The sequence below is a fragment of the Solanum pennellii genome, chromosome 3 (assembly GCF_001406875.1).
Source record: "Solanum pennellii chromosome 3, SPENNV200".
In the NCBI taxonomy this organism is placed as follows: Eukaryota; Viridiplantae; Streptophyta; class Magnoliopsida; order Solanales; family Solanaceae; genus Solanum; species Solanum pennellii.
Genome location: NC_028639.1, coordinates 56,664,521 through 56,685,686, shown reverse-complemented (window position 1 = coordinate 56,685,686; position 21,166 = coordinate 56,664,521). Strand labels below are relative to the sequence as shown.

Here is a 21,166-nt window from a genome sequence, read left to right as displayed (position 1 = left end):
AAATTAAGCATGATAGTAAGGAAGAAAAATAAATAATATTATTATTTCTACAATCTTTTTTCAAAAATAGAAGGTAAAAGAAAGGGTTTAAGAAAAAGTGATAAATTGTAGTAATGTGAGGAGAGGGACAATTAAGGTATTTGATTTTATTTTTTTTACTGATTTTATAGATCAATAAAAAAACTTTAAAGAAGAAAATTTTCTTCAACAATAATTATAAATTATGACAATAAGGAGGAGAGATAAATAAGATTTTTTATTTTTAAAAATTATAAAAATGTAAAGGGTAAAAATGTAATTTAAGAAAAAATACTAAATTATAGCAATGATGAAAAAACAATAAATTGTAGTAATGATAAGATGAGAGATAAATAAGTTAAATATATTTATTGTAATCATAATATAAGAAGAGTACTATAACTATATTTTAAAAAAAAAACTAAATTAAATACTATTATAACTTATTTTGAGTTGCTAATAATAAAATATAAATTAAAAAATATTTAGAAGTCAAGAAAAAGAGAAAAAATAATAATTATGAGTCTTCGTCAAAGAGAAATTTTATTTATTTATTTACATATTTTACGGATCAAGAGGAAAAAAAAATGAAAAAAGAACTTTTTGAAAAATAATAATATTTAAATCTATTTTTTCTTCAAATTTTATGAATCAAAAGAAAGAAAATAATTAAGAAAAAAGAATAATTAATTATGATGATAAAGAAGAGAGATAAATAAGATTATTATTTTAAAAACTAAAATGTAGAAAAAATAATAAATTATAATAGTGTTATAAACAATTTGTGTTATAGTGAATGTCTAATTATGTGGAGTCTAGTAGAATATGATTAGGAATCTACTTGGGACCAAGTAAGATTTTCCTTATTTTCCTTTATTGTAAAGAATATTTGTGAAAGATAATAAGAGAAATAATAAGTATTTTCTCTTTAAGAGAAATAATAAGTATTTTCTCTTCTCCCTACTTTCTTCTTCTTCTAAATTTATATAGTTTCATAACAAATAGTATGATTTTGAGAGATTAAAAATATTTAATCGATTGTAATAATATTAAGGAGAAAGATAAATAAGATATTTTATATTCTTTATGTGAATATTATAAATCAAAATAAAATAAAAAATAAAAATTTGACAATAAAGATAAGTGATAATTTTGACCAAAGTGAGGTATTGCATCATTCTTTTATATCAATCTTCGACTATAACTCTAAAATTTGATCAAAATAAAAGTTATTTTCATATGATCAAAATAAAATATATTTTCATATCTATACGTAAATGTTTTTTGTGATTTTCACTTTTTATTTCGTTTTAAAAGTCAAACACTTTCTATAATATATTTAATATTATATATATTTTATAATTTTAAATTACGACTATAATGAATAACAAAAAATTCATACAATATCGTTATTGTTACATTATTTAATTTGCAATTTAATAATAACTGAAATTTGAAATTCAGTCTATTTAAATTTGAAAATTATAAACGTTCCTTAAAGTATTTTAAATATTCAAATATTAAAATAAAAATAAAAATATTTAATTAAACTTTTTGTCATCGCGCAAAATTCACTAATATATAATAAAGTAAAGCCATAGGAAAACAAATCTCTGAAAAATCCTAACAAAGTACAACCTTAGGAATACAAAATATTTCTTCCAACAAAAAAAATGCATAAATTTCTGATAAAATTACAAAAAGTACATCTAATAAAATTCTAAAAGAATAATATCTCCAAACCTTAAATCAACAATAAATAAAAAAATTCTTCAATTACCACACTTTAACCAACAATACCATCTAAATCGAGCATCACATAATTTCTTATAACTTTTCATACAAAAAATAAAACTGGGTAAGAAATCACCTACAAAAAGGATCATAAGTAGAGAAGAAACATATAGATGAAGATTAAATTGAGTCTAGAATTTGAAGTGTTAGTGAGAAAGACAAATATACCTCTAAACTTTTAAAATTGATATGCATATGTTCTTCGTTATACTTTAGAACTATATATGTCCTTATCGTCAATTTTAAAGTAATAGATATCCTCAAATCCAAAAGTATAAAAAATCGCCAATAATTTATTCGATTATATCTTATTTTAACCAATATTTTTTTTTTAAAAAAAAACATCCAACAATCCACCACTAACACACATATCTTGGATTAATTTTTTTTACCCGATATCACAATATTGAGTCTTTTTAAGTAAAATAAAATAATGTATTTTTCCAATTTTTTTTTTCTATTCCCACCTTTTTTTCTATCTAAATAGAATACTATCCAAACCTAAATTACAAAATAACAAGTCTATAAATACACGCCCGGTTCCGAATCGCCCTCCATAATTGACGTTTCTGTACAATGGATTCCCAATCTCAATCTCCCGCAGTTGAAACCCTAGATCACAACTCATCACAAAACCTAGCTTCCCATGATGCCCAGCTTCAGGCGTCTGATAATTCCTGTCCAAATCAAGCATCAGAGGAGCAAAAACTCGGTGAAGTCACTCTGAAGCGCGAGATTCAGAGGCCGTTATTGTCGGAAAACGGATTGACAAACACTCACAGCGGCACCGACAGGGATCAATCAGGCGGTGAGGAAGAAACTAGCAGTAGAAGGAGACGGAGGAGCCGTTGGGATCCACCTCCCACTGAATTAACCAATGATGGGACCGGCGGCGGTGATGGAAGTGGGACTGGAAGAAAGAGGAAGTCGAGGTGGGCTGACGATGAGCCCAAACCCGTTATTCAATTGCCGGATTTCATGAAAGATTTCACTGGAGGTATTGAATTTGATCCTGAAATTCAAGCTCTTAATAGTAGATTACTTGAAATTAGTAGGAAATTGCAATCGGGTATGCCCTTGGATGATAGACCTGAAGGTGCTAGGTCGCCTTCGCCTGAACCTATATATGATAATATGGGAATTCGTATAAACACCAGGGAGTTTCGCGCACGAGAAAAGTTGAATAGGGAGAGACAAGAGATTATATCACAAATCATTAAGAAGAACCCTGCTTTTAAACCTCCTGCTGATTATAGGCCTCCTAAGCTTCAAAAGAAGCTCTACATTCCCATGAAGGAGTTCCCTGGTTATAATTTTATTGGGCTGATTATTGGTCCAAGAGGGAATACTCAGAAGAGGATGGAAAAGGAGACGGGAGCAAAGATTGTAATTCGAGGCAAAGGGTCTATCAAGGAGGGTAGGTTCCAGCAAAAGGGGAATTTGAAACCTGACCCTGCTGACAATGAAGATTTACATGTGTTGGTGGAAGCTGAGAACCAGGAGTCCGTTGAAGCTGCTGCCGCTATGGTGGAGAAGCTCTTGCAGCCTGTTGATGAAGTGCTCAATGAACATAAGAGGCAACAACTTAAGGAACTTGCTGCTTTGAATGGAACAATTAGAGATGAGGAGTTTTGTAGGCTATGTGGTGAACCAGGGCATAGGCAGTATGCATGTCCTTCTCGCACCACCACCTTTAAGAGTGAAGTTCTCTGTAAAATATGTGGTGATGGGGGACATCCTACTATCGATTGTCCAGTGAAAAATACTACCGGCAAGAAAATGGATGATGAGTACCAGAATTTTCTGACAGAGTTGGGAGGTACTATTCCTGAATCATTAACAAAGCAAAGCTCAGCAACGCTAGCTCTAGGCGCGGGAAACTCAGGAAGCAATCCTCCTTGGGCAAGCAATAACAGTGCTGGTGGTGCTGGTGCCAGTTCACATCCTGGCTTAGGGTCAAGCATACTAAAGCCAAAGGAGTTTGACGAGACAAACTTGTACATAGGTTACTTGCCACCTACTCTTGAAGATGACGGTTTGATCAATTTATTCTCTTCATTTGGTACCATTGTGATGGCTAAAGTTATAAAGGATCGTCTAAGTGGTCTGAGTAAAGGTTATGGATTCGTTAAGTTTGCGGATGTTCAACAAGCTAATAGTGCTATAACTAGCATGAATGGCCACCGTCTTGATGGAAGAACCATTGCTGTGAGAGTTGCAGGTAAGCCGCCTCAGCCTGCTGTGCCTCCAGGACCTGTTCCGGCAATGCCTTCATACCCGGTTCCTAATCAGAGCATGGGGACATATCCGTCCCAGCAGTATGCAGCTGGTGGTCCCATTGGCAATGATCCTCCTGGTAGCTATCCCCCACCTGGTGCTCCAGTTCCATGGGGACCACCTGTGCCTCCGCCATATGCCCAGTACCCACCTCCTCCTCCTGGAGCAGCCATGTATCCTCCTGTCGCAGGTCAACCCATCCCTCCATATGGAATGCAGTATCCTCCTTCAATTCCAGCAGCATCTTCTGGTGCCCCTGCTCAGACTGTTTCTTCTGGTGAAAACCAACAAACTTTCACATCTCCTGGTGAGGCACAACAAAGCTATCCTCCTGAAATGCAATCTCAGAATGTGTATGGTAACTCTGTCACAACAATGCCACCTAATGCTCAGCCTGCATATCCAACATCATCATACAGCTATCCATCTTATTATGGTGTCGCACCACCACCCCCTCCTCCATCTGCATCCCACTCCAATGGGAACCATTCACAGGGTATGAGTAATGTTCCCTGGGCTCCAAATCCACCAACTCATGCACCTCCATCATCAGCGGAGAAGCATGCCTATGGTGCGGATGCAGAATATGAAAAGTTCATGTCAGAAATGAAGTCATGATGCAATTGATGCATCACCTGCACTATTAGGTTGGAAATTTCTTACCAAGTCTAATTCCAAATTTTCTGTTTGATATCCTCTGTGTGCTGTTTGGTGTTCAGTTTTCAGGCATTTACACATATATATTCATCCTCATCTTTATGCTAGGATGTATACATACATCAGAAACTTTGATTCTTTTTAAATCTCTATCCTTCTAGTGTCGGATTTTGGCTTGAAACAGAATTTAAACTAGTAGAGGAGATTTTTGAATTTATGGTCTGTATAATACACCAAAATGTCATTTAATATTGTAGTCTTGAAAATATGTGGGAAGTTAAAATTTAACAAAAAAAACTTTAAATCCTATTATTACTAAAAATTGGGTCCCTCTAATTTGGATGCCTTGTACGTAATATGTGTGTATTGGTTTGTATGTTCATGAATTCTTGAAAGATATGGGATTCTTCCTGATTGCAAGTATCTATATTCAAACCTTGTTCCCCCTTCTGTTCACTATTTTTTTTGGAGCAGTGAGCAATTCATAATTTATTTGTTACTTCATAATTTTCGTTCTTAACGCTTCTCCCTTTGTTAATGTTGTAATATTTTGACAGGCTGATGTGTTGGAGCATTTCACCTGATTTCTTCCCTCTTGCCATGACTTAGTTGTTGGAAGTTTCAAACTCACATCTTTAACCTTGTTGTACTGTTATGCAGAGAGATGAGACATTCAGTTCATTCAGCTTGTGTTGGAACATTATATCGGTGAATTATGGACATTAATTTTACTTTTTGTAGGATTCGTTTCTGGGGTTTGCCTTGCAGTATTGTTTTCCAAATTTTATTTTAAATGATTTGTTGGATTTTCTTGATGACTAATCATACACAGTTTGTGTGTTTCTCTCCGCTTTGGCTTCTTCACCACTAATCCTCCTTTGATTATTTCTTTAACTTGGTATCTCTTTTACTTTGTGCGGTCATTTAACTATTGAGAGTTCAGAAAGCAGCCTGATGCTTGCCTCTGCTATTCCTCCCAAAAGGTGATGCATCTTCATATTTTGAAGGTTCCCAAGGGTATGTGAATTTGATACTGTGATGACTGCATTCACATGTTTCAGATTAATTTTATTACTCATTCTGATACATTTTCCAGATGTCTTGTGACAGGAAAAGATGCTTGTATTGGAATGTGTTATCCTGTGCTGGTCTGATTTGTGTTTGAAAATCACTTATCTTGTTGGGAGTCCTAGTTAGAACTTTATTTTAGATTTTCTGTGATGTTTATCAAGAAAGTTTTCTTTGCAAATGGGAATTAGCTGAAGCCCAATAGGGAGAAGTGAGAATTAGTAGCATTTAAATCTGATGGGCTAAACTAGGACATTTCTAACCTGGCTATGAACTTTTTATTTGAAGGGGGTGGGGTGTGTGGGAATCAAGTACATGACTATTTCAATAGTCTTCCAATGAAGAGCAGTGCTGTAGCAGGAAGCTAGCAGTCACTTTGAATTCGACATTGTTGTCTTAGATTTTGATTTGTGGCGCGGAAGTCTTAGAGAAATGGAAAGCACTAGCAGGCAAAGTGGTTGAATCACATAGTAAATAGGAGATCTCGTGAGGATTAATATATTTGTAGATCTCCTCTTTTATTCTTGTGAATACGTAGTTGAGACATTTTAAGCTACATCTCCCTCAGAAGTGTTTTTTAACTTTTTGCTCTTCAGGGCTTTACTCTCATCCAATCATTTTCTTGAGATGTAATATGTTTCTGTTAATTTATTGAATTTTTTTGGGGAAAGAACATGGGTGGGACGCTGTCCCCAGATGTTCACAAATTAACTGTGGGTAGTTTTGGTTGGAACTTGAGACATGGCTTCTTGTGTGGGTTCTCATGTAGTAACTACGCTCATTAATGCCTTAATGTTTCTGATCTCTTTACTGATCCACCAAATGTCTGGTATTCTTGAGACAACTAGTACACCTAAATATCTTTGCTAAGATTTTAGGACCATTCAAGCTTCTGGTGTGGTCGATCATATTTTTGTATGGTGAGTTTGGATAATGTGTGGAAGCTTAGTATTTCTGTTTAGCGTTGGTTTTGGCATCTGGTACATTTGGATATAGGTTCACTATTGCTGTATTATTTTGTTTCTTTTTCGTTTTTAGACCTTCTGTTTTAGACTAACTCCTTTTAGTTGGTTGTTAGTAGCGTGTACTGATAACAGGAATGGCTCCCCATTTCAGAAGATCTCTTGATTCATTCATCCTTTCACTGGTGGACAAGTTAATATTAGGCGTACAGGAAGAACTCATCTAGGCACTTGTTAGTTCTAAAGTATCAGTTGCATTCTTTAGGTTGAATTTGAACCTATATTTCTTTTGGGGTGGGGTGGGGGTCTATTTTTACTTGTTATAGCATTATTATGCATGATTTTTCTTTCTTTGTCCTTCCCATGAAATCAGGATCTACTCAAAATTGGTTTGTGAGTGAAGATGGTTGTCCCTATTTTGTTTTGGTGGTCACATCCTGGGCGTGAAAATCATTTGAGTGAAGGTGGATGCCTAAATTATTATTTTTTTGGGTAGTTGACAAAATGTTTTTGTTTTACTTAATTGCTAACCATCTCCTCTTTGTCCATTTTTTCGTCTAGAATTAGTTTTGGAGCTTGTCAAATAGCTGGTAACACTGGACCGTGTTGATTTGGCTATTCGATTTGTTTTCTCTCAGTTTGTTCTGTGCATGATTTTCACAATGTTTAGTGGTTGATGGAAGTCTCTAAAAGCAGGTTTTTGTTTTTCTCAATTACTGCGTTCTTCTTTTTCTACTCTGTTATTGTTTATTTTGAGGGGCGCCTAATGGCAAATGAGCAAGGACTACTGGATTCGAAAAAATGGAGTTTGTTTTCTACCTTGAGTTATCTCCAGTGGTTACGTAAGTTAGCCGCTGTGCTGCTGTGATGTAGGTGTCGGATGATAAGAGTTCTTTTCTCTTCATGCCTGGAAAGTCTAATGCAGACCAAGTCTCTGATAGAACGCAGCTGAATCTTCTAAAGACGATTTAAGGATCTTGTTGTACTGTTGGAGTACATGATACCGCCATTTCCCCTCTTAAGTTAAAACTTAAAACTCAGTTTGAACAGAAGAGAGGATGACTTAAAGTCAGTTTGAACTGAAAAAGTTCTTCTAAAGATGATTTAAGGATCTTGTCGTACTGTTGGAATGCATGATAGTGCTATTTCCCCTCTAAATTAAAACTTAAACTCAGTTTGAACTAAAGAGAGGAAACTCAGTTTGAACTTAAAAAGTGTATTCTAATATTGTTGGTGCAATATACACAAAAGAAGGGAACACAACTAAATGTAAATACTGAGAAATTCCGATTGAAATTTCTGAAAATTTAGACGAAAATATTGATTTATTGGCCTTCAGAAACACTAAATTATCAATGGCTTCTTGACGGTAATGGACTTGACGGAATCCAGCTATTCGAGTGACTTTTTTTGTAGAAAAATACTGTGGCAGTATGCTTCAACTAATTTTCAGCTGCATCTGGTAAATGAATAGGTTAGTAAAATTTTTAAAGAAGTATCTTTATCGAGTAGCACTCAAAGACACGATCATATAAAGAATTGAAATCTCGTAGATCAATAATTATTGAACGATGATTGAGGAATATAATTTAAAAAAATGTCAACAACATAAACAAAGAGCATTAAGAGAAAAAATAATTAAAAAAGCAAGGTGATCCCAAAGGGGTGACCTGAGAACACAAGCATACTTTGTGTCCAAAACAGGAGAAGACCAAAATACACCTGTGTTCTTAGGCACACTCCTCTGGGATGCACCATTGTTCATCATCATTCACAATAATGTGAATACATCAACATATGTTGGCCCTCTTTTATAGTGATCTTTTGTGAACAAATTAGAGCATCACAATGTTGTCATTCCATGAAAGAAAACAAAACAAGATGTGGTCATTCTATCAACATAATGAGAATATAATGTTGTCATATCTGTGGAAAAACTCAAACCAATAATTGATAACCCTAGTAAAAGAAAAGTGGCAAGGACTCTCCTATTTATTTTAAATTTTTTCTTGGTATTAAATTATTAATTTGAATGCTTAAGACTCCAACCAGGAAGCCAAAAAAAAATCATCTTATAGTAGAAAAGAAGTGATGCATTTTTCTTTGTAATAAAATAATAAGCAAGACGCAATAATCACATCAGATACTCTTTACTCTACAGTATACACACTATAATTTGACGTCAGTTCATATTAAGAAGGGACATTTAGATTATGTTGAGTTGCCACTCATTAACTACCTCAGAACAGTAAAATTGAAGAGATCATTAAAAACCATAAAAGCAAAGGAAAATTCTGGGCTAAAGTTTTTATTCTGTACGCAAGAAAATTCTGAATTGGTTCTTGCTTCATATACTGTCAGACAGTAAACAGCCACTCCCCACTCCAGAGAAAGGGGACTACCAACTGTAATTTCGTCGAATTATGTTGTCTACGCACATTGTGCTCGAGCAACAACAACAACAAGCAGAACTACGATGGAAAGGAAGAAGGAAGTCCTCAGTTTTTCCTCAAATGGATCAGTATCCCCATCTGATGTTTTCTCTTCCTCAGGAGGCTGAAACCACTCATTCACAAACTCTATGATCTTCTCAACTATTTCCAACACTTTTTCCTTGGTGTTCACAACAATCCAACTGATTACGTCTACAGTCCCATCTGAATCAGACTTGTCGAGACCCTCCTCAGAATTTCCAGCTTGTAAGCCATTATCAGCTGCATCAACTAAAATGCAGAGTAGTCAAATATAATCACTGTACCATTAACAATTCTGAATTATGCTTGTATAAAAAGAGAGAAGGTGTTTCTATTTACTAATGTTAATAGAAAATCATAATCTTCTTACATCCAATCAGTACATGTATATCGGTAAGATCCTAACATACTATTTGATGACATAAAAGCCACAACTGCCATTTTTGCTGCAGATAAGAACATAAGTACTTGTAGTGACTTCATTATATTTACCTAGGTTTTTTTGAACCATGAATACTGAGAGAGTTCTTACGATTCTTCCTCATTCAAATTTTGCAAATAAAAGCTCATAGCAAGCTAGGGTCATTGAACATTGTCTAAGTATGCACTTTCTGCAGGATAGGATGCTTTTATTCCTTACAGAGAGAAGTATGTCATCATAACATGCTTAAACAGATCTGCGGTGTCTTTACAAGTGGAAAGTATGCTTGGGCCACTCAACAGCTAAAAGTATAAACAGAGGTGCAAATGTCTAAACACTTCCAAAGACAAATTACTCTGCAAATCATATCTAGTACAAACCTTGTTTCAGCGAGTCTCTGATTTCCCGAACTGCCTCATTGTTCAGAACAGCATCCCAAACAGCCTTGTCAGATGACAGTGAAATGACCATTTTCTAAAAAGATCAGGAGGGAATTTGTGTGTCAACAAGATCAGTATGCCCAAAAATATAACTAGTACCATTGAGACAATATCTTAGTATCTTCAATAAGTTACGAACAACAATAACCATGCAATCTATGTGGTTTGCGAGCTATTGCATAGGAGTGGGGTTTTGCCCTGTGCGCACCCAAAAGGGTAGCGGCTGCGGGTTTCCCTTGTCGTCAAAAAAAAAAAAAACCATGCAATCTAATGCAAGTGTAACTGATAAATTACTACTTCTCTTCAAGAATTTTGTCTGTTGAGCCAATGCCTCGATTATTGAAAAGAGATCAAACAGAGGATTGTGATTTTATCTATGTTGCTCAGAGCCTTCAAAATGTCGACGGGTGCGTGTCGGATCCTCCAAAAATAGTGTATTTTTGAAGGATCTGACACGGGTGCGGCAACATTTTTGGAGTCCGAGCAACTTAGTATTCTATGCTAAAAGGTCTAAGACTACTTGTTACACCACAATTACAATCAGAAGTGTGAAATTAAGCAACTCTTTCTGATATCCATGTATACACTAACAAATTTCAAAGACAAAAATCCTGAATGTGCACTCTTAAGGTACCTGAATAGAAGGTTCAGTCTGCAGCAAATGGAAAGCATCATAAACTCGGTTAGATCCATATGACTGTAACAGTTTCGAATTACAGATATGAATAGACGGTTCAATCCAATCAGACACAGATCCACTGGAAGAGAGTACTTCATGTGTCAGGTTAATTGAACTAGTGAGTTCATCTGATGTATCCTCATTTGATTTGTAACCAAGACCGTCGTCGGTAGAATATGCAAAATAGGTTGGTTCAAGGACCCTAGGAAGTCCAACAATATAAACAGAAGCAAGTGAATATTTACAACAAATACGACAAAAATAAAGATTATTATCTGCAGCAATATACAAGAAGTACAAATTATTGGAATATAGCTAAAAGAAAGATATACTCATAAAGTCATAACTCATAACACATCATTGAATTCCTCATGTTGTAATTTAGACAAAGAAAGAGAAGGAGAAGACCTAAGGCCAGACAAGGTTGCCTATCATAATAAGGCAGAGATGCCGCATGATTCTAAAATTAGTTAAGATCTCCATTTTAGTTGAGAGCTCAATGAGGTAAGTTTTCAGGTACTAAAAAAAAATTATAACAATACTCTTAATTAACTTAATTACAAACAATGACACTTGCATAGATTTGGGAGGATGACAACCAAAGGCTTGCTGCTTGCTATTGGGAAGTAACAGAACTTCTTACTTCCTGATACCCAATTTACTGTCACGGCCAAGTTCATCAAATATTTTTTTTCAACCAAATTGATGTCTCGAATTCTAGATTTCTATTGCCGGTTCTCACCAGCAGAAGTAGGGTCTCACTTGTAAAGTAGTCATCTGTCATGTCAGATTAATCAATCGGGGTGAAAATGTAACTGGCAGTCTGGTAACATTTTACTAACAAGCTTGTTCATCTAGGAAATAATTGTAATTTGTAACCATCTGCTTTGAGGAATTCAAAAACCGTTTTCATAGATCCCTTCTTGTATACCATATCCACTAGATGTAAAAAAGGCTAAAGCATTCAAAGTTGGTCTATTTGGAGAAAATTTAAGGACAGAGAGATCAGACAAAAAGTAAAAAAGAAGACTTGCTATGGGGGTAGGATTGAGTCACATAACTAGGAATGTTCAACTTCAGTACACTCCCGCATTTCAGTCACACAGATTTAACAAAATAAATTATTTCCTGAAACATTCGGCACAAAAGGGAACTACCGTGTATCTATCCCAATCTATGTGACACTTTCTAGATTTCCAACATCAAACAAGTTTTTGTTTTAACCACAATCATTTCATATCCTTAAAAATATTTGAACTTGTCAATTTTTGTGACCAACTCTTTCTCCATTGTTTTCAAATATGTAAATTTTCTAAGTAAAGATTTCATTTCCAAATTTATGATCAAAGTTGAACACTCCAAATTTGAACACTATTGCATAATCCGGACTAGGAGTACCATTTGATTCCAATTGACCTCAAAAGCTGGTTAACTTCACAGCTAATAATATATTCCAGGGCCTAGAGACACGCAAATGTAAATACTTACGTACATAACAACCCATTAATTATCCCGTGAAAAATAGACTTGTAATGGCAGAGCTTTTGTACATGTAAACAAAGCAATCAACTGGTTTTAATGGTGTGATTTTACTGGAATTATAATTTATTCAAATTATCACATACATTTGAACGGACAAAAAAGAGAAGACGAAAGAGAAAAGAAAATTAGAGGAACTCACTGATGAAGAGCAGAAACTGCATGATGAACTTCGTCAGTTGATGGAACAGGACCCAGAATATAATCATCAAATAAAATACTATTATTATTATTATTATTATTATTATCCTCTAAACATTCCCACTCTTCAGATTCGGAAGAAGAATCCCAGGTGGCCGGTGCAAGGGCGGCAGCAGCAGCAGATAACGGAAGAGTAGATAAAGGCGATGAAGAGGAGAGAGAAACGGCGTTATTACTCGCTTTGGTGTGAAACGCGTGGCCAGTAGTAGTACTACTTTTGGTTGTTTTAGTGGTTGATGAGTGAGAGAAGGAATCCTGGGCCGCACCGTTGATAGTGCCACCTGTCCTCACAGCCCTTTGAACGGCTCTTAACATGCCGCCACCATTAGTTCCTCCACCACCACCACCGCCTCCACCTCCACCACTGAATGATCGCCTCATCATCTTCTTAATCTTATCCACACCACACTATTCTCACTCTTGGACTGATATTTTTACTACTGAAAAATCTTCCTTATGACGGAACGCAACCGCCTCTCTGAAATTGGAATCTAGTGCGCAAAGTACAGCCACTATACATTTTTATCTTCTGCTTTAATTTAACATTCAATTTAAAAAATAAAAATACGGAAAAGTGTTTAAAGTACGTATCGAAAATGGTATAAAATTATCTTTCATTCACGTAATATTTTTCTAATTCACTGGCTCTAAAATATCCATGTCATCCACCTTTGAGTTCAAAATTAACCACTTATTTGACGTTTTAAATATTTTTTAAAATACTTAACGTTGAACTAATGGAAATAATTTAATCTATTAATATAATTTATAAATCAACCCACTATCCACTCGTTACTAACTAAACTCCATTCTATTAATAAATCAATTATAGTATCAAAATCACCACTAACACTACTAAAACACAAAATTATAAATTCCTGAAAATGACATTTAAAATTTTTCGAGTCTGAATCGAAGCTCAATTAAATTTTGATTGAGCCGCTTATGTAGGAGGACACTTTCAATAGGATTCTCTTTCGAGCTTAAATTAGAAATTTATGATTAAAGATAAAGAAGTAGAACATCCCAAATTAATTCATGCACTTTTTTAAAATATAATTTTATAAATATTTATGATTTATTTAAAAACCTTTAATATATTATTTTGAAAAAAAGTTATTTATGAAGTAACATCACATTATTGAGACGAAAGAATAATTAAGATGAACATCGTTAAATTTTTAAGTTTATCAATTTTTTTTATTTAGACACTTGAATGTATGATAATTTACTCCTAGAGATATTTTTCGCCTCAAATTTTTAAAAACACTCATTGACATTAGTTTTCATGTTCTTGCATTAATAATGTGACGGGTTTATTATTTGGAGGAATTTAATTAGTAATGGGTGGGTAGTGGATTGATTTATAAAGGGAAAATGTACAAGAATCCCCTCAACTTATGTCCGAAATCTCAGAGACACACTTATACTATACTAAGGTCCTATTACCCTCTGAACTTATTTTATAAGTAATTTTACCCCTTTTCAGCCTATGTGACACTATCTTGTAGGTCCAACGTGTGTTGACATTTTTTTTTCAAGCTAGTGCCACATAGACTGAAAAGGGGTAGAAAATTATTTATAAAATAAGTTCAGAGGGTAATAGGACCTTAGTATATTATAAGCGTGTCTCTGGAATTTCGGACATAGGTTGAGGGGGTACTTATGCATTTTTCCATTTATAAATTATATTAATAAGTTAAATTATACCAAGGCCACATATTAAAAAAAATATTTAAATAGTTTAAATTTAAAATCGTTAAAAAAATGGTCAATTTTGAACCCAAATGTGGATGACAAGTGTATTTTGAAGCCAATAGGTGGGTGAGAAGGGTATTTTAAAGCCAATAGGTGGATGGAGGGTAATTTTGTACCATTTCTTATACATCGAGAATATTTTAGGCCCTTTTCCTATAAAAATATGATCTTAAATTAAAATTACGTCAAAATGTTTTTTGATCTTTTAATCTAAACCTGGCACCTGAAGATTTAAAGTATTATAAAAGGAAATGGTCATTCTTTTTTATATTGTTCAAAAGCCAAAAATAAATCATTCTTTTTAAACATGGGACTAGTAAATTTTATAAGATAATATTTTTCTTCAATTTTAACTTGGTTCAATGAAACGAATCACTGGTATAATATAAATATATAATTTCATTAATATTATAAATTAATAATTTTTTAAATTAAAATTATGTATAAAAATGTCTAATACAATTTAGTAAATATGATTCTAGTATTTTTTTTAATTTTTAATTACAATTTAAATATAGTTGAAGTTCATCTCTAACTTTTCTTATTGCATCCAAACGTTCTTATAATATTGACTTATCGAACTGCACCAGAAATTTGTGAAGAGTTCTAGATGGGATGAGTGTTTTTTTATGTGTAACTGGTTCCGAACGTATTATATCGTCTTCAACTTTGTCATTAACAATGTTTTCTTTAATACTATCCATAATTTCTTCTGAGTTCTTACACCTCTGAACATGTATTATTTTTATCCGAGTAATCTAATAGGTAAGTGAAGTTCATTTTATTGTGGTAACTGAGTTTATTAATCATGACCTCAAATTCATATATTGTTTTCGCAAGATGATTCATTTTAATTTCTTAAGGCTTAATCCCTAAGCAAATCGAAATTAACTTTCATTACATTTTAAAAATATTCTTTAAATTAATAAATATTAATTTATTAATAAAATAATATCTCTATAAAATAATAGTATTTCGTTATTCTGATAATATTAATTTAAAGAGCTTTTATTGTGAATTATTTGACTCCTAAAAATTTGAGTTATGTTACATAAATTTAAATATATGTTATAAAATATATGTAATATACTGGAAATAATATAGACAAAGATATATTGGTAGTAGAGTGTAGAGATCATCTTATTCAAACATTTTTTTCTCTTGTCTGTCATTATAATGGTGAAAGAACAATCTTATTTATAGGTTGAGAAGTCACTCCAAAAGTCACCATATTAAGTACCATAATAAATAGATACATTCTTATCCAAAAAGGTTAATAGAACCTATGGAATATGAATAATTATTCATGTATTAACTCAGAGGACAATCCACTCATTCAATGAATTTATAACACTCCTTCTTGGATGTCCACAGATAATGTGTCTCATTAAAATCTTACTAGAAAAAACCCTATGAAAAAAACCTAATAAAGGAAAAAAGAGTACACACATCTCATAATACGCTTTGAATGTTTCCTCGTTAAAAACCTTACCAGAAAAATCCAATAGGGACAAAACCATGGTTAAAGAAAATAGTACGACACGTATTTCACTCCCCCTGATGAAAGCTTCACTTGATATCTCGGAGACGGCGCATTCCAGTCTTGTATCTCAATTTCTCAAACGTTAATGTTAGCAATGCCTGTGAATAAATTAGCGAGATTATCACTTGAACTGATTTGTTGTACTTCTATCTCACCATTTTGTTGAAGATCATGCGTGAAATTTTGTTTGGTGAAATATGTTTTGTCCGATCTCCTTTGATGTATCCTCCATACAATTGAGTTATACATACAACATTATCTTCATACAAGGTGATTGGAATACCCAGAAGAATCACACAATTCTCGATATTTGCATAATCAATAATCTGTATGTGCATCAATTCCACTAATATATGATATTATTCAATCATTTTCATGAGATCGAAATTGATCTTTCTTTATATTAAGCAATCTCACAATCATTAGGGTACTCAATGAAATTACTTTAAGACCTTTTAAATCCTTCAAAAATTTTCATATCACCTTCATCATATAGCTAGACATGATAAACATTCATTACACATATTCAAATATATCATCTATTGTCAGACTCAACAAGCCTTATCCGCCACAAGAGAGTACTATTTCAATTTAATAATATCAGGACTTTTGCAAAATAAAATTTATGCCCCGAGGCACATACCGTACTTTATATCTTACGGTTATACTTTCACACAATGATTCGTCGTACCCCACAGACATTATATTTTGATCGATGGACTATAAGTCCAAAACATAACTTGTTAAAATGAAACATGATATACTTATATTGCGCATTTTATTTGGCCAATCATTTATTTGTCCATATTATATGACAGACTTGAATTCAAGATCCTATCGAGTGCTACTTCATATCAAAGATACCGTCGACGACCTCTTGACTCGATTCCAATATGACATAACTTATTGAGATCTCTTCATATATCATCATTTCAAGTACCTGAATCTTTGCCAAGGTTTTTATGAAGTATTATGTCAACGTGCTCCTATTATAACACTTGCCTCATTATCATGACCATATTGATCATTTGCTCCTTTCCTTTTTCAAGGAACTTTACATTTGGAACTGATCGGTTTATTACGCTTCAGGCATATCATAAACTCTGTCTTTCAAGAACTTCTCATTGGAGCATTTGCAGCTGAATTATAACATAGGGTCAGTAAATTTATCTGGCCATAAATTTGCAACATTATTCAAAAAAATTATCACTTGAAATCAAATTCACATTTTTTAACGAGGATCCAAGTAATTCATAATTATTTGCAGCTGAATATAACATAGGGTCAGTAAACTCATCTGGCCATAGATTTGCAACATTATGCAAAAGAATTATCACTTGAACTTCAAATTTATATTTTCTTTTAACAAGGATCCAGGTAATTCATAATTAACCTCATAAATAATTTTCAACTGTCAATTATCTCTCCCCATAATGTTAGGAAATCTAATAGTCATCTCAACCTTATTTGAAAATTCATCTGTGTGCGTGGTGGAGCAATTAAAATCATAACCACACATTCAAACTTTAGATGAAAATTATTTGGTTCCTAACCCTGAACCAATTATGATCGGAAAACCTTGTTTGAGTTGCTACATGTTAAATAAATTTATCTCATAGCAAATCTTATTTGGGAGTTTTGCTCTCATACCCATGATTTTGCTATAATTGGAGACATACAGTTTCTGCTCAACCAACCAGCATTATCAATATGATTTCATAATTTGAGACTGTGCTCTTAATTTAGAAATTCGAGCAAATAACCTTACAAAAATCAATTTGCAAGTTGACAAAAAAGCACATGTGACCATTTCATAGATGTAACTTATTATATAGTTTCAGACATTCCATATGGCAAGTGAATGGGCCCATATTCACCTTTTTGATATATTCCAAATAATTTCAAGGAATACAATTTCAATCTTAGCTAGTACAGTAATAATTTTCTTATGAGAATAAGCAATATAGGAGAATTCTTGAAGAATCTTTTATTTTTTCATCATATAAATCACTTGAATTTTCAATTACTTTTGCATCATATTAGACCGGAATGACCAACCGATCATGCCAACTGATCTTTATTTTTCTCAAAAACCTTCTGTAAGAGTGAGTTGTGGTATATATCATTTTTCTCAAACATCCCCAAGATTCTAGAGGTGAGTGGTAACACATATCCAACCCACAATGATTTTGTCACATCTTGACTCATTCTCTTTTGGAATGATCGAGCATTCACGATGCTTATCACATGCCACGTTCTATTCAAGAAATGAATTAATCATTTATATGTGCTTTATAAATTTGCATTATAAGCACATTGTCATGCCTTTAAAATTTTATCATTTTTGCATGACTCACCTCAACATCACTTTGAAAGGTCAAATCTACCACAAATTTATCTTCCTTTATTTTGATGGAGGATTTTTATTTTATTAGGTCATACAACGATCACGAGTCTAATGGCATTTCATACCATTATGATGATAAGAATTACCTTCACATTTTAAAGGATTATTTAGAGAATCAATAATGTTCTTGCTTTTATAATTACCACAATGATGACTATTTTAATTATGTCTCTCCACACCCTTATTCATGCATTTAATCATTTGTATTCTTTCAGACATATTATTCAGTGCTACCACATTTATATGATAGCATGGAGCAATTGGGCGAATTTCAAACTTATTATGTACTGCTCAGGGAATTGAGCAAATACAATGGGACAAATTTCATGATTTTTCATCAAAGCCTTAATCATCATTATATCATCGTTATGGTGCATTGACTCAAACTCAATGTCTTACCCACACAAGGCATGTTATGTCATAATTCTGTGGGACTCGAACCCAATCCTTATCATCATGGTGCATCAAAACTCATATTGATGTCTTACCTTCTCGGTGCGATAGAACATGAAGCTACCGTCTTACCCTCAAACATTTTTCATTATGGTGCATCAAACTTTAACCGAATGTCTTACCCTTTTGGTGTGATTAGACTTGAATCCACCGTCTTATCCTCAACTAATGACAAATAAACCAAAGTACAACATGACTTACTCTTTGAGTCTTTCAAAACATTGAAATAAAATTCATAAAATATAATACTCAAACTCATGCTGCCAAAACTTTATACCTTCTTCCATTTAAGGAATTTCGTAGAGCATGTTATATTCAATTATTAATAGTATATGTCTTTGATTCCTGGTCAATATCATTGACCGAACACAGTTGTATTTTAAATCATAAAAAGATTCTAGAAAATACATATTTGGCTTTATGCATATAATACCTTGATTCCATAGTTATCATTTTTCCTTCTTGATTCTCATAACAAGATCTACCAGAGCATGAGCTAAAGAAGAAAAAAACTCAATCTCAATTGGCTAGAGTCTCGTGCTGATAATGTGTAATAAAATATAAGTAATATACTGAAAATAATATAGACAAAGATATATAGGGAGTAGGGAGTAGGGAGTAGAGTGTAGAGATCATCTTATTGAAATGTCTTCTTCTCTCGTCTGTTATTATAATGGTGAAAGATCAATCCTATTTATAGGTTGAGAAGTCACTCCAAAAGTTATCATATTAAGTATCATAATAAGTAGATACATTCTTATCCAAAAAGGTTAATTAAACATAGGAAATATGAATAGTTATTCATGTATTGACTCAATAAACATTCCACTCATTCAATGAATAACAATATATATGTTATAAAATATAAGAAATATAAAAAAATAACTTTATTAATAGGTAAAAATTGTACTGCAAAAGGTCACCACTAAATGTCTAAATCGACCGACACATACATATTAGTTTATAGAACTTAGAAAATATATATAAATGAATGTAACTTATTTCAATTGATTTATAATACTCATATTGGAATGTTCATAGGTAATGTTCTATGTTAAAATCTTATCAGAAACAATTTAGGTAAATACATTTCATAAACGCTTTGAATGTTGCCTCACTTAGGGTTGTTTGGTAGAAAGATCAATAATGTATGGATTAGTAATGTAAAAATCAGTGATGTAGGGATTGGTAATGCATGGATTAGTAATGTAGTGGTTATTATTATCAAGTGTTTTGTTCATTGTTTCATACCTAGTTTTATGTGTGGTTTAAAACTCTACAAAAAAATTCTTTTCAATTATACCCTTGAGTTATTATGAGATTTTCTATTTCATGTAACTGGGTCGAAGTAGATAACTAACGGACAATATTATTTTTTATAACATTTTTAACTAGCTAGGAGAATAAAATTTTTATTGTCATGTCCACTATTTTCTCTCTTAAATTATTTGAGAGTAAAAAATTATCGTCTTAATAAATTGGAGTTAAACTATTTTATTGAACTTTATTTTGTATCAATAGATTTTAAAAAAAACTCTTTATCATAAAGTAAAATAAAAATAAACAATAGATATAGCAAAATAAATTAAACTATTTTAATATTCGAGATGTGTGTGTGTGTGTATATATATATATATATACTACTTGTGTAACGTTTAATGGATTTTCGTTAAGAGGCAATATTTGACTTATGAATTGTTCTTAAATTCATACATCAACATTAGCATATTAGTCGGATTATAATATTTTATAGTAATAATAAGTAGATTAAATAACTCATATTATAGAAACAAAAATTATATCTAAATAATAAAATTTGTAAGCTAATTTATTTAAATAAATTATTAGTATAAATATAAAATATAAAATCAAGAAAATAAACAAAATGCTTAAAAGGATTTGAGGGGTATTTTTGTCTTTACTAGATTAGTCCCATGGTATTAGAACTAATACTAGCAAATGGAAGGTATTAGTTATACACCCTCTAATACCATGTAGGGTGTATAACTAATCCATGGATTGACTATACATAGACCCAAAATTCCTACCAAATATAGTATTAATAATACCACACATAATACCTGGACTATTTCTCCGAATACTCCCTACCAAACGACCCCTTAAAACATTATCAGAAATATACAATTGAGACAAAATTATAGTGTAGGAAAAGAGTATAACACGTATTTCACTCCCCCTAAAGAAAACTTAAATGAGAAAAGATATAAAATGACACTTGAATTGTTCGGAATTTTCAAAAAAGTACCTTTAACTTTATGGACGTTCTATTATCCATGAAACTATTTCAAATCATAAAAGACTCACTTCCCATCTTCTCCAGAATCTCCATTAAACTTCTTCTTCTTCTTCTTCTTCACTTTCCATCTTCTCCAAAATCTCTATTAATCTTCTTCTTCTTCTCTTCCCATCTTCTCCAAAATCTCCATCCTCCTCCTCCTCTCACTCCCATCTTCT

General features: G+C 32.7%; 2 protein-coding genes across 8 annotated transcripts; one reads left to right on the top strand and one right to left on the bottom strand.

Moving 5' to 3' along the window:
* The first annotated feature begins 2,330 nt into the window (after window positions 1–2,330).
* LOC107014369 (splicing factor-like protein 1) lies at window positions 2,331–8,094 on the top strand. Of its 6 annotated transcripts, XR_003577460.1 has the most exons (4): window positions 2,331–4,736; window positions 5,304–7,041; window positions 7,150–7,240; window positions 7,338–8,094. XR_003577460.1 is itself a non-coding variant. In XM_015214249.2 (2 exons), exon 1 carries the CDS (start codon window positions 2,389–2,391, stop codon window positions 4,705–4,707), a length of 2,319 nt encoding a protein of 772 aa, XP_015069735.1. In that variant the 5' UTR covers window positions 2,331–2,388; the 3' UTR covers window positions 4,708–4,736; window positions 5,304–8,094. The 6 variants fall into 6 exon arrangements, 1 of the variants encoding a protein (XP_015069735.1); XR_003577459.1 differs by having other exon boundaries at window positions 5,304–5,763; window positions 5,843–8,094; XR_001456224.2 differs by having other exon boundaries at window positions 7,150–8,094.
* Window positions 8,095–8,966: 872 nt separating this feature from the next.
* LOC107014368 lies at window positions 8,967–13,044 on the bottom strand. Of its 2 annotated transcripts, none has more exons than XM_015214248.2 (4): window positions 12,472–13,044; window positions 10,746–10,992; window positions 10,052–10,145; window positions 8,967–9,490 (listed from the first exon to the last, which is right to left on the bottom strand). In XM_015214248.2, exons 1-4 carry the CDS (start codon window positions 12,912–12,914, stop codon window positions 9,207–9,209), a joined length of 1,068 nt encoding a protein of 355 aa, XP_015069734.1. In that variant the 5' UTR covers window positions 12,915–13,044; the 3' UTR covers window positions 8,967–9,206. The 2 variants fall into 2 exon arrangements, with proteins under 2 accessions (XP_015069734.1, XP_015069732.1); XM_015214246.2 differs by having other exon boundaries at window positions 8,967–9,499; window positions 12,472–13,043.
* Window positions 13,045–21,166: the final 8,122 nt, after the last annotated feature.